Source organism: Ipomoea nil, unplaced genomic scaffold, assembly GCF_001879475.1.
Source record: "Ipomoea nil cultivar Tokyo-kokei standard unplaced genomic scaffold, Asagao_1.1 scaffold1026, whole genome shotgun sequence".
NCBI lineage: Eukaryota > Viridiplantae > Streptophyta > Magnoliopsida > Solanales > Convolvulaceae > Ipomoea > Ipomoea nil.
The window spans coordinates 862128-876209 of record NW_017617454.1 but is presented as its reverse complement, the minus strand read 5'-3'; the positions used below and the strand labels follow the sequence as shown (position 1 = coordinate 876209).

At 33.5% G+C, this 14082-nt stretch overlaps 1 protein-coding gene across 1 annotated transcript; it reads right to left on the bottom strand.

The window, feature by feature from the left end:
• Window positions 1-6182: 6182 nt before the first annotated feature.
• LOC109180196 (uncharacterized protein At3g28850-like) lies at window positions 6183-8113 on the bottom strand. The gene has a single exon (XM_019329683.1). It carries the CDS (start codon window positions 7563-7565, stop codon window positions 6306-6308), a length of 1260 nt encoding a protein of 419 aa, XP_019185228.1. The 5' UTR covers window positions 7566-8113; the 3' UTR covers window positions 6183-6305.
• Window positions 8114-14082: the final 5969 nt, after the last annotated feature.

Here is a 14082-nt window from a genome sequence, read left to right as displayed (position 1 = left end):
TATTGTTGTTCTCAAAGTCACTGTAGCTGGTGAGACTTAATCTGAATCATTATTTTTAAATTTTACCCAACTAACTAATCTGAGCTATCTATGTGGGCTATGCATTAATACATGCATGCATGCAACATTTCATATTATTATTATTATTATTATATGGGCTTTAGACATAGCGTACGCAGTTGAAGTTGGCTACATCTTCGAGATTTTCTACGTATTTATTAACGTGGATACGACAAAAGGCATTTTAGTTAACGTTAAAGTACGCTACTAGCTAGCTAGCATTCAATGCGATGTACGATATATATATGTTATGTTTTCAAGAAGATTGTTGATGGCAAACCAAGATTTAGAATATGGAGCTGACGCTAAACGACAGATCGACCGTCAGATCTCATGTCTACCCTAGTTATGCAATTAAGCTTTTGTTTATCTATTAAATGCAAATTATTAAAGCTATTTGTTAATAAGAGTTGATGGGTTGAGTACAAGTGGTTTGGCGTGGAGTGCTTATCTATTTTTGTAATGGAGGGTGTGAACGAATTGTTTTTGAGTTTACGAAATTTTTTTTTATTTTTTAATTCTTACTGACAATCAATTTGTAGTTAATGTGTCCGATTTGAGTTATTTACTTTCCTAATTTAAATTGTGTGCCATAATTAAGTTGGAGCTGTATAAGTACCATAGAAAAAGACTTGTAACGGTAGTAAGGGGTTAGAACACATTTTTACTAAAGCAATAAACACTTTGCAACAATTATGCAGTTTTTTTTTTTCTTGTTTTTTCTTTTATGATCGGTTGTATCTGTGAGAGGGACAACTAAATTGATTTATTCACTATCCAACAAAGGAATAAATAGGGAACAAAGCACAGAAACAGGGAACTAGTTACAGAAAAACCTGAGGACTAGGCAAAAGAGAATAACAAAATAACAATCACTAACTAAGTCTTTACAGTATATGTTGACTATCGCCTGCATAATAAGGTGTAAAACCAACGACAGTAAATATTCATCGATGGTCAAGTTTGAGTCTTCTATCAGTTGACTATCACCTGCCTAATAAGATGTAAAACCAATGACAGTAAATATTCATCGATGGTCAAGTTTCAGTCTTCATTTTTACTTTAATTTACTTGTAAAATGGCCTGGTGCCACTTGCCAACAGATCTCACAAATCTTATGTGTACATATTAGTGTATATATTCTTGGATTCCCTAATAAGTCTGATCTACCATGAGATGTCGAAGGGGAGGGAGGGGGCCCAGGGGGATATGTATGTGTAGGGTAAAAAATATATATAGTTTAATTAATTCGCCCGGCATACAAATATTATTTGTCATAAATAATATATATAAAACATTGTAATGTTTTAACGGTATATAAGTGTTCCGATGTGGAAGGTACAAATTGATCATGTATATAGAGAACATAATTGAATTGCAAATAATTGACACAAAATTCACTTTTGCATGAACGGGGCATGGTTCGTTGTGTTGGTTTTACATCTAAACAACCGGTCAAAATCACCATTAATAAAACATATAACTGTTAGAATACTTGTTATAATTCCCTGCTATTTATTCTCATATACTATTTATAGCAGGTTGTTTACATCAATAAATATACAGTTCATTCCCTTACATGGTATTAAGAAATTTATTTTTTTTTTTCTTTGGCCATTTTTATATCCATGGCTACAACCACCAATGAATTGTCCAGCTTAATACTCCATTTAACTTCCCTATCAAACCCACCTCCATCAGCTTTCCTTTATGCTAGAGACACCAAATTCAGTCCCCACTGATTGACCTTAATCTCCTCAGTTACATCGACGGTTCTGTCCAAGAACCAGCCAAATTTAATAATCCCGCACAAACCACTCCAAACTCAGCACATTTAACTTGGTATCGCCAAGATAAGATCATCACCAGTGCTTTAATTACTTGGGAGTTGTTCAGACACCATCCAATCCCTTATAGCCTCCGCCTCAACAGCTTGTGATTGAACATGTATAGTAGACTATATAATAAACATGGTTTTTAGATATTGTGACAACGACACCACAACTTTGTTCTTTTGCCTTTGGAATATTAATACTAGTGTGGTAGCTTGTGAAGGAAAGCTCCGCCAACGTCTATTTATGTTCCCAACTTCCCATGCCATTATGCAATACAGAGTTGACTAGTGATGAATTAGGTTTTTCCGTTGGCGGGCCTGTGAGTAGCTTAGGATGTCTTTATATGTGGTCCGTAGACGACAGCGTCGGGCCGGATCCCTTGAAGAACGGAAAGGACTAGGAACCAAGAGCGACGTTATGTATGGTAGCTTTCGACGATCGAGGTTGAGATAAATCCGGCCGGTATGGTATGTCCAAATCAATCAAAACATATACTCCATTCACCTGTATTATTTTGTCTGTCATATTTACTATTCATTGATAACGCTTATTTCTTTAATAACTTTTAAATTTTAATTTTTTGTGTTTAATAATAGGTCCGTTTGGAAATTCAGGAAATAACTTCTGAAAAATATTTTTCGAGTTTTCAATGCTAGATGCAATAGGAAAATCCAATCAACAGAAAATATTTTATGTTCACTGCTGCAGAAAATGAAAGCATTTTGGCTAAAAGTTACTTCCGCCAAATTTTAGCGGAAGTCATTTTCCGCCAACATTCATTACCTCCATTTATGCTTCATCCCTTCACCCAAGCTCCCAGAACTAACATGTTCTTTACACCATTATATAGGTGTGCATCCCTTCACCCAAGCTCCCAGAACTAACATGTTCTTTACACCATTATATAGGTGTGCAGTGATGGCACAAATCACAACCAAAGTTTTAGTTGATGAATAAAATGTTTTCTAGATATTTTTTTATTCTAAATAAAATATTTTAAATGTTTAATTATACAATTTTGCTCATTTTTTAAAAAATAATCAAACACACCAATGCAGTTTTTCAAATGCAACTAATCATGGAAAAGGAAAATATTTTCTGGAAATGACTCATTCTTCAGAAAAATTTTTCAGAAGTTATCTTTTTTGTTTTCCAAACGGACCCTTAATGTAATTTTTAAATATATAAATTTTATATAGTAATACAAAACATAATATTATAAAAAAATTGAAATAAAAATAACTTGAGTCAAGTTTTGTTAACTGAATCAGATAAATAAAATAGGAGGGAGAGTATATACGTAATGCCAGGTCGGGTTCGTGGATGATAAGGACAGTGATATTATGTTGCGTGCTGTTCACAACGTAGTATGGTCACCTTGGGAGAGGACACAAGATCAAAGACATGTTTTTATTTGCGAATTGTTTGCACTGTTCAGCCACCCAGATACGTAACCCACGGCAAAAGCTAGCTGGTTTTGGGAAGTTACGACTTGCTTAACATCAATGATGGACAAATGGACAATCGCTCCCTAATCTGGACAATGATGTTCGGAGAGATTACATCTAGAGAATTATTGAGATATATTTCGTGATTTACTCTTTAATCATAGTGGAATTGAGGAAAAAAAAAAATAGGTAGAAACCGATTTCGAATTTTTATTCAATAAGATAAGATATATTCTGCGATTTACCAAACGGGATTGAGAAAATTAAAGAACGGGATTGAGAAAATTAAAGAAAAGTAGAACCCTTGGTTGAGGTGCAAATCTAGCTTGGATATGCTAAGTGCTAAAGCATATATTTCATTGTTTCAACAATTAATGATAAGAGAAGAGGAGAATGATGTCAAAGCCCATATATAATATAATCTTAGTGATAAACAATGGGCCTAATAAGTGGGGTGTTTTGGGCTACCTTAAACATTCTCGTAAGTCTATTTATAATGTTGAGGCCCAACAATGAATAACTGATTTTAGAATTGATAAAAGAGATTGGCAAATTATGCTGTGCATCCGTATGCACCATGCATGGTGCATACGGATGCAAAAACGACGTCATTTTAATAAAACGCGCGTCTCCCCTTAAAAAAAAAAAAAAATCAGGTTCGATTCCCAGCAACAACATATGAACTAAAATTCCATAATCGATGAACTATAATTCCATAATCTAATCTATGAACTAAAAATTCCAGAATGAATGAACTAAAATTCCATAATCTATAAACTAAAATTTCAGAATCGATGAACTACAATTCCATAATCGATGAACTATAATTCCATAATCAATGAACTATAATTCCATAATCTATGAACTAAAATTCCAGAATGAATGAACAATATAATGTTGTTGCTGGGAATCGAACCTGAATTATTTTTAAAGGGGAGACGCGTGTTTTTTAATAAAACGACGTCGTTTTGACATCCGTATGCACCATACATGCACAGCATAACTATCCAAAGAGATTGATGACAATTGGTGGCAAATGGACTGTTCATTTTTGAACGCATCAAATGAGGATCTAAATATATTTTGACCCGATTATAAGGGAAGTGAATTCACTCAAACATTGTAATCTAATTGAAACAATAATTCAACACAAACTGTAAGGGGTGTCAATGCAAGCCGGCCGGTCTCATTAGGCTTGCCCCACAACGGTTTTTTTTTTTTTTGCCGGGCTAGCCCGCGAAGCTCGCAAGCTGGAAAATACTTAGCCCAAGCCCGTCCCATGCGGGCTCGTGGGTCCTGCGGGCTTACCTTTAAAAATTAAAAAATATTATTTTATTATTTTATATTCGAATAATTTAACCTAAATAATATTAAATTTTTTCTTATTTAAAATTTTAAAAATTTTACATTTTTTAATATTTTAGTGTGTGTGTGTGTATATATATATATATATATATATATATATAAAATTTATTTTTTAATTTAGGAAAGCTCGCGGGCCAGCTCACGCAACCTGCCAACCCGCAAGGCCCACATTTTTGCGGACAAAAAATTCTAGGCCCTGACCCACCCACCGTGGAGCAGTTTAGAGCTGGCCCGTAACACTCCTAACTAACAGTAGTACATATGCAATCAACAATACATAATAATGATAACTCCATCAGCTTTTTGTTTTTGTGGTTATGTCAAGGAATGAAATGACCATTCATATCAACCAAAAAATAACAATCTTAAGGAGTGGTGATATATATGTACTCCGTAATATGTTAAACCACAAAACTTTCTTATTTTTTCCAAAAGATAAGATCAAAGGGCTGTAGTTGTATATATTTGTTTATTTTTTAGTATATTGTATTTAAGTGGTGAATGAAATGAGGAGAATGATTAAGTTGATGGAACAAGAAAAAGGATCCAAAAGTATAATAATCCCAACACCCCATTTTGATGCTTTCCAATCTGTTTTTTCCCCTTTTGTGCATTCTTAATGGAGTCATTTGAGTGGCAGTGTCAGTCACACTGTCACCATCTTGATTCTTGGCTAAGTTGTTTAATCATATATTATATATAGCAGTGCAAGCTAGCCTTGAGGGACCAATGTTCCTTAAAGGAGTCTTAAACAAGATAAAGCAACATTAACTACTTTTGCAGGACTGCAAACATCTCAAAACCATGTTCTCAATGTGCAAACTCTTTTGTTGAGAAATTTATCAATTGGCAACCCTCTCTTAATCGAGTTTGACACACATATTTCTCTTAGTACGATTGATTTTTCTTGTATAGTTTGCGCAATTATATATAGTGATACACTGATACACACATAATCAATATGTTATGATTAGGGCATACCACTCAGGCCTACTGGCCCTACCCAACAATTCTTCAGCGATCTGGCTCTGATACCACTTGTTAGGATTAAGCGCTTACTACTCACACCAAAAGCTATAGCTGGTAGCGAATGCGTAACTTATTCTCTTACTTATAGACCACCATTATATTGTTCGAGACAGATTGAGTGCTGGTCTGCTGGGTTAGTACCTTAAAAGACATTACCGGCCTCCGCCCAACAAGATAGATCACACATGGTGAGTCGGGTGGGGTTCTAAGCGGGTTTTACACATAGATTTGCACATAGAACCTGAATCCAACCCGACCCACTGTAGGTTTACATTTTTAAGACCCACCTTCGACCCACCACCCACCATCATCCAAAAAACTCGATCCATGCGGAGTGAATTCAGGTGAATATCTACGGGGCCGATTGAAATTGTCATCCCTAAGATAGATGTTTACTGATCAGAAAATGGTGCATTGATGATATATATTTAGTATAGTATATTTATACCTGTAAAATTAAACATGTTTCAATTCATAAATGTTGTAATTAACATTTGAAAACTTCTGCACAACATAGGGACAACCAAAACGCTATGTAATTAGGAAAAACTAACGTTGTTGGGTAATATTAATCGCAACAAATTGGACATCTAATCAGTCCATTTTCATTGCAATCTGGGCAGCGTTGAAACCCAAACTCTTGATCGTCTTCTTCACCATTGCCGCCACCTTCGCAGTAGATTTTACAGCTTCCTGAACACGTCTCACATGGCACAAACCTGATATCGCCACACGCCCCACAATCGCCGCTCTTTCCGCCGCCGCCGCTTTCGTCCACCGTTTCGCAGAATTCGACTAGCTTCTCCAGCTGCCCGTCCTCGTGCATTCGCCGGATTTCGTCCGCTCCGCCGATGTAATTTTTTCCGACGAACACTCTGGGCAAGCCGCCGCCGCCATAGCTTTCGCCTAAAAGCTCTTTAAGCTCGTCCTTGAAGCCGGAATGCATTGACACGTCCCTGTCGTCAACTTTGACTCCTAGTCCCTGCAGAATTGTTCTTACGTAGCAACAATCCTCGTACGTCCTCCTCACTCCTCGGAGGCTGGTGAAGTAGACGATCACTCTGTTTTTATTACCACTCTCCGGTGGTGATTTGGTGTGGTCGGAGGAGTCGGTGATTACTTCGGGGCTATCAATGTTGTCGGGAGCTAGTGGTTTGAGACGGAACGGAGTCGCCGGCGGGAGCTCGGCGAGCGCTTTTCTGAAAGTCGCGATCACTTCCGGGTCAAACTCCGATGCGAAGCCGACGGATGTGTCGTTTGAAGCCGACGTGGAATTCGACTCGTTATCGGCGACCTCCGACGACGACCATTGTTGCTTCGGGGAAGCTTCTGTGTCGTCTTTCGTCCTAGGAATGGGAGGATAAAACATTGGATTTGGAGAAACATGGAAGGAGAAGCTCCGGGCATGGCTTCGTGAAGGTTTCAGAGGGCTAATATCTTCAAGATCCTTCATCAACTCCCACGCGTTGATCATCTCCGGCTCGCCGGACACCGGAGTTCTGCCGCCAATCTTCTTGTCGATCATCTGAGACCACGTCATTGCTTCTGTCAACCCCGCCGCGAACTCGTCACTAGAAACACTCTTTACACTACCAAACGGAGCTTGGACGGTGGTAACCCCGCCGCCGTTTTCTTCTTCGCCGGAATTCTGATTCAGAGGATCCAGCATTAAAGATCCAAGGGTGGAGGAAGTGAGCGCAACCACGTGATCACTTTCCACGTCATTCAACGGCGGCTGATGCCAGTGCATCGAGTGGCTCCGCCGCACCGGAGAATACGCCGCCTGGCATTTCCGGCACACTCTCTGCTTCGAACTCGCACAACCCATTATTGATTTCTTCACACTCGTAACGCCCGTTGCGCGATATTGAAGAATTTGATCGGATTTTTAATTGAAGTAAATAAAAATTACAAGAACAACATTCCCATCTGATCCAGCAGATTACCGAAAATCAAGGAAATTAAAAATGGGGAAATTGAGAATACAAAGATAACTGTTCATCCATTGCAGAGTTTAAGAAAAGAATCACTCCGATCGATAAAGAGCGCGAAGGTTCTTCTATTATACTACTGCTTCAATAATCAAACTCCACATGTGGACTCGATTTTCCTTTTCAGAAAAGGAAGACGAAAGCAGAAAGACCATAATTAAAGAACCCACAATTTCCTTAAACAACATTTACTGGAATTAACGAAAGACGAACAAAAAACTCGCGATGATCGAAGGATCCAGGGGGGAATGGGAAGGAAAGAAGAGAAGAAGCTGTCAGGGAAAGGGGGAAAATGGAGAGGCATAAAAAGGGTAAGAAAGTAGAAAGACAGGGGAGAGTGGACAAGGGAAGGAGGGGTTTGGAAAGGATAGAAATGAGAGGTGGTGAAAACTGAAAACCAGTGGGGAAGATATGAGAGAAAACAAACAAGCCCTTTTCTGACCCATATAACTTGGCCCGACATCCTTGGTCGAACTCCGATACTTAGGTAGCGTTTGGTAGGATAAGAAGGAAATCACTTGTCACAATGTTTAAAATTGGTAGAATTACAATTCCTAAGGTAATACACCAAATTTACAACCAAAAACAAAAAATGGAAAGAAAAAAACACACACACATGACTCAACTTACAAACTACAATTCCTTCTTTACATGGGAAGTGAAAAAAAAATACTTCATCCGTCTCATTTTATATGTTTTATTTACCATTCATTCGTCAAACCAACTCTTTCTTCTTTGCTTATTTCTATTAACATTTTCTTATAATTTTTTAATTTGATTTTTTTTGTTTAATAGTACTTTTAATGTAATTTCTAAATATATAAATTTTATATGCTAATATTACACTTAATATTGTGAAAAATTAAATTGTAAATAACTCCAATTAAATCTCATTAACTTAACCCGATATATAAAATAGGACGGAAGGAATAGCTGCTAAAATGTTAACACAAATTTGGGTCAAATGACCCCTACAACATTTGTAGACACCCTATAAATTCTTATACTATCAAAAATAATTTACTCTAAAAATCAACATTTTATGTGAGAAAAATAAAGTAAATTGTTAAACCGTCTCTCAACTATAGTGATTCATCATTTTAGTTCTTGATTTGGCAATCCAATCAGCAAAAAACTTGGAATTAACCTATAAAAATGTTAATTGCTCTTTTTTTTCAGGGTTCAATGGCTTATTTGCTCTTTTTTTTTTCTGAGTTCAATGGCTTATTTGATGGTTATTTGAGTTCGATGGCTTAATTGTTGTTTCCCAAATAGTTCAGTGGCTTATTTGTACTTTATCCCTTTAATTTATCCCAATATAGTTGATAGTCCAGATTTATAATTTAGGCAGAAGAATGTGACTCTGACTTTCCGCTACTATAGAAGCTTTTTAAACTTGTAATTTTGACAGAAGAACGTGACTCGACTTTCCGCTACTATAGAAACTTTTTAAACTTGTAACCCAAAAAACATTAAAATGATTCTTTATTAATTATTTACTATATTAGGCTATATAGAAATGCTCAATTATACAGTACAACTGTACAATATGCACAATCGTAATTTGAAAAGTAATTACAGAAATGTGTTTTCAGGATGCACAATAACTTATTTGTAAATGCACAATTAGACATTACAAGATTCAATAAGTAGTTCGCACGTTCACACAGGAAAAATGTGATTTTCATTTGGTCATGTCCATATATATGTTTGTGTGTTTCAAATTATTTAATTTAAACATAAAATTAGTAAATATACATTTAGTTAATTAACAATGATGAAACAATTGACTTGACAATCATAAAGTTTCAAGTTTGAGTTAGCCATCTATAACTATGGGGTACACCTCTCAATTAATTTGGTAAATTGTCTATTCATAATACTAGTATGTCACCCCGTGCAATGCTCGGGCGATTTATTATAAAAATATAAGTTATATTGTTATGATAAGATATTATTAAAAAAAAGTGAAATTGATATAGTATTATTCATTAGGTATAGCAAATACTTTTCAAAACCCAAAAAAAAAAAAAAAAAAAAAAAAAAAGGTATAGCAAATGAGATTTCTAGTATAATTTTATATTAAAATTTAACTGAATGCATATTACATTAAAATTAGAAATTTGGGATGTGTAATTAGTAAACATAATAATTCTTATAAATAGTTGAATAAAAGGAAATGAATATTACAAATTATTTTTTTTTAAAAAAAAAATGGTCATGTTTGGTAAAATAGTTAGCCTTATAAGTCAATTTTGATCACTATTAGTTGTTTGACTTGGTTAAAAAATCAACATAAATGTTTGGTTAATTAGTTTTTTGTAACTCTAAAATGCTAAACTTCAAAAAGTTGTTCAGAGTAACTTTTTCAATTAGCTTTTTTAGAAAATAAATTATAACAAACAAATATTAGTTAACAACTAATTTACCAAATACTTTTCTACAATCAGCTAATATTATCAACTAATTATATCTTTTAATTAACCCAATCAGCTAACAGTTAACCGCCATTTACTAAACAAGGCTTTTGTAAACCACATTAGTGGTTGAAGTACATATCTCTTATAATTCATTACAAATTGGTGAAATGGCATATTTCTTAGTCAATTTTGTTAAAAATTAAATTGTCTATTCATGATAAGAGTAATGACAAATGAAGAAACTATTAGCATATATTTTCAATAAAGTAACATATACGGCATAGTTATTGTTTCGGAAATTAAATTACCATTTTCAATGTCTACTAAAATAAATACAATAAAATCAGTCTATCACGATTTTTATTCAATAAATTCAATTCACATTTACTAAAGGATTACAACCGTGTATGGTTTTTTATTTTTTTATTTTATTATTATTTTTTTTTAATGTTTTGTTTTAATTCCCCAATGTGCATGCATTTCGTAGCAAATGATGTAAGCACTCTCACGCATCTGTGCATGTTTTGACCAGTTTGACCATTATTAATTGTTTAACTTGGTTAAACAATTAATATGAGTGTTTGATTAATTAGTTTTTTTGTAACATTTTATTATTAAAAACACTACAAATTTAAAAAGATGCTCAATACAGCTTTTTTAAAAAGTCATTTGATATTTAATAAGCTATCAGCTAATTTATCAAACGTTTTTCTACAATCAACTAATATTATCAACTAGTCAAACCTGCTAACCCAATCAACTAACTACTATTTACCAAACACCCCACAATTTTATTTATTTTTTTGAATAACCCCCATAATCTAATTAAATGTCAAAAAAAGAAAACAATATCTAAAAAGTAACGACTGAATTAAATTCCTTCCAACGAAATACCAAACTTGCAAAGACTTAAGAGGAAGGACGACGAGTGATTTCTATTTAACCATCAATTCAACATATTATATTGGTGTTTATAGGTTAAATTTAATGTGAAAAAAAAATATTATAATATAATCAAATGTGAGTATTTAGTTAATTAAATAGTTTAATGTTAGTATGTACTAGATTGATGATTCTGTTAGTGTTAGCTAGGATGTTACGTAAATAAATGAAGTTTGGTGTATTAAGTTATGAGATCTGTACAGTAACTAACCAATAATACATCATTGCATGCATGGTTCAGCCGATGAAGTAAAGTAGGTTTTACTTCAACTCTTATCATTATGGAATTTAGTGGGTATAATTTTAATCTATAATTAAACACTACGTACCTTATAAATTAAGAAGTCAATTTTTTAAAAAAAAAAATAATCTAAAAACATAATAAGTCTCAATCAAAGTTATATTCCCCATTTATGTTAATGTTTTTTTAATGCTAATCATTTTGTACATTATGCTTTTAGAATTGTACTATATAATTTTTTGGATTTTTGGACAAAAATACCCCTACCGTTATAACTTCCATTATCTTTTCCATTATTGTTACCATGCATATGCATCCACCATATATTTTCTTATATATTCTTTAATGATAATAATATTTGTAGACATTATATATTAGATTATATTATAATAAAAAATGGATTTCATATAGATTTTAAATTTTTAATTAGTAGGAATTTGTTAGTTATTTTAAAAGATATAAATATTAGACACATGTTTTTGCGCATCGCGCATAGAAAAAACTAGTAATAATAATAAATTGGAAAAAATTACCTTAATTTGATTTACGAGAAAATATGTCGCCATCATTTGCATTGTGACCTAATCGGCAAAGGAGCAAAAGCAGATAAATCAGTTTAGGTTGTCTATAAGACTATAACTCACTTTGTGAGTTGTGACCTTAGCCAACAAAAGAACATAATGATTTAACTGACCTAGGTTGTTTGGTCTCAAAACGAGAAGGTCAATATGTAATTTCTACAAAGAATCAAACTTCAAATTTTGTAATTATCAAGTCAATTATCCAACTAATAAGTTACCCAAAAAATAACTTACTCTCACTCCCTTTAATTTGCAACCAGACCCATTTGATTTGGGATTTGAATGGTATTCGGAATTGTTAAATGGGCAGGTTATTATCACCTGATTACTTTACCTACTTATAAATTTCGTCGAAAATGAATTTTATAATAATATTTAATTTTATTTGTCTATAGATTGTTAATATTATTATGGAGCTTTTCATAATTCAAATCCAAATAAACAGAAGTATATTTTTAGTTTTTTCACAATAGCTTTTGAGATGTTGTATTAATAAATGACCTGTCATGTTACGTGTGTCAATCTCCGATGATCGAAGACACCAGAATAGATGTAATCTGGTACTGAAATGATGCATGTATCAAGAAACAATTATCAACTATTTTGGAAATATTTGAGGGGGTGATAACATGGTAATGCTAGATGCATGTACGAAAACAAATGGTAATATTAGATATATCTAATTTATATATGAATTTTGTATATTTTGGTATAATTTAATTTAATTAATTGGTACATTATTTGTCTTTTATTTGTCTATTGGGTTCATGACTTCATGGGTTGGTGGTTGGTTGGACATTCAGCATTCTATGTTTCTTTTACGACAAAATTGTACATCTATCTACCTAGTTGAGCCAAACAAGTAGATATAAAATAGTTAAGGATCATCAATGACTAGTTCAGGTTATGCATAACTTTTGGAGAGCTGGGGAAGAAAGCGGGAAGAAGAAAAAAAATAAAAGAAGAAAATGAAATAAATTTGAAAAGATCAAAATATCCTTCTAATTATAACATATTATTTTTTGGTTGGAATTTCGATAATATATGACTGAAAAATTAGACCGGAAGACCAAAAGTGATACTAGTTAGAAAGTCATGTACCCAATTTGAAAAAGCAATAGTCAAAGACAAAATATGCTTTAGCTATGATAGTCAAATGACCAAAAGTGATATTTACTCAACACTAAATTTAAATTACTACTATATTCTACATTATTCATCTCCTATAAAATTATACGGAGTAATTCATTTCCACTTAATTTCCTCCCACCAACCAACCAGTTAATATAAGAATCATGTTTAACTTCCTCAATTCTAAAATCACATTTGGTACAGCTTACATCTATAGCTGTAATTTATATCGTGCACTACGACGCACATAACAATGTGCGCTTAGGCACAAAACGCGCGCGTGTCTTGCTGACGTCACTCCGTCCGTCCGAACAGACCAAACTCCATTACGTGTATTCAGTTAAAAGTTTATATGTATTGTGTTATGAGTTTATGTGTATTCAGTTAAGAGTTTATGTATATTATGTTAACCAAACCCCATTATATGTATTCAGTTAAAAGTTTATGTGTATTATGTTATGAGTTTATGTGTATTCAGTTAAGAGTTTATGTGTATTATGTTAACCAGGCCAAACCCTATTATATGTATTCAGTTAAAAGTTTATGTGTATTTTGTTATGAGTTTATGTGTATTCTGTTATGAGTTTATATGCATTTGAAACAGATGATTTTTTTTAACAACTTAACAAAACGACGTCGTTTTGAGAGACGTGGGGTGCACAATGCTATGTGCGCCGTGGTGCACGGTATAACGATTGGCTGGTTACGGCAAATTATTGTATGGACCATGGTCCACACAATGTTATGTGCACCATAACAAAAAGTACATTTTTATTATACTAAATGTACATTATTTTTGTACTGAATGTACATTGTACAATATAATGTACACTCAGAACAAAAATAATGTACATCCCCTGAATATAATGTACATTATTTTTGTATTGAATGTACATTATTGTTGTATTAAATGTACATTATTTTACAGTAGACAAAATATGATCTACACAACTTGTGTAGACCATGGTCCACACAATAATGATTGGCTGGTGACAGACTCGGCCATTTTGATTCTCGTCACGTAGAAATTATTCAAATT

What these genes read in the sequence shown, in the direction of transcription:
- LOC109180196 (XM_019329683.1), bottom strand. Translation starts at nt 7,565, where the DNA reads ATGGGTTGTGCGAGTTCGAAGCAGAGAGTGTGCCGGAAATGCCAGGCG.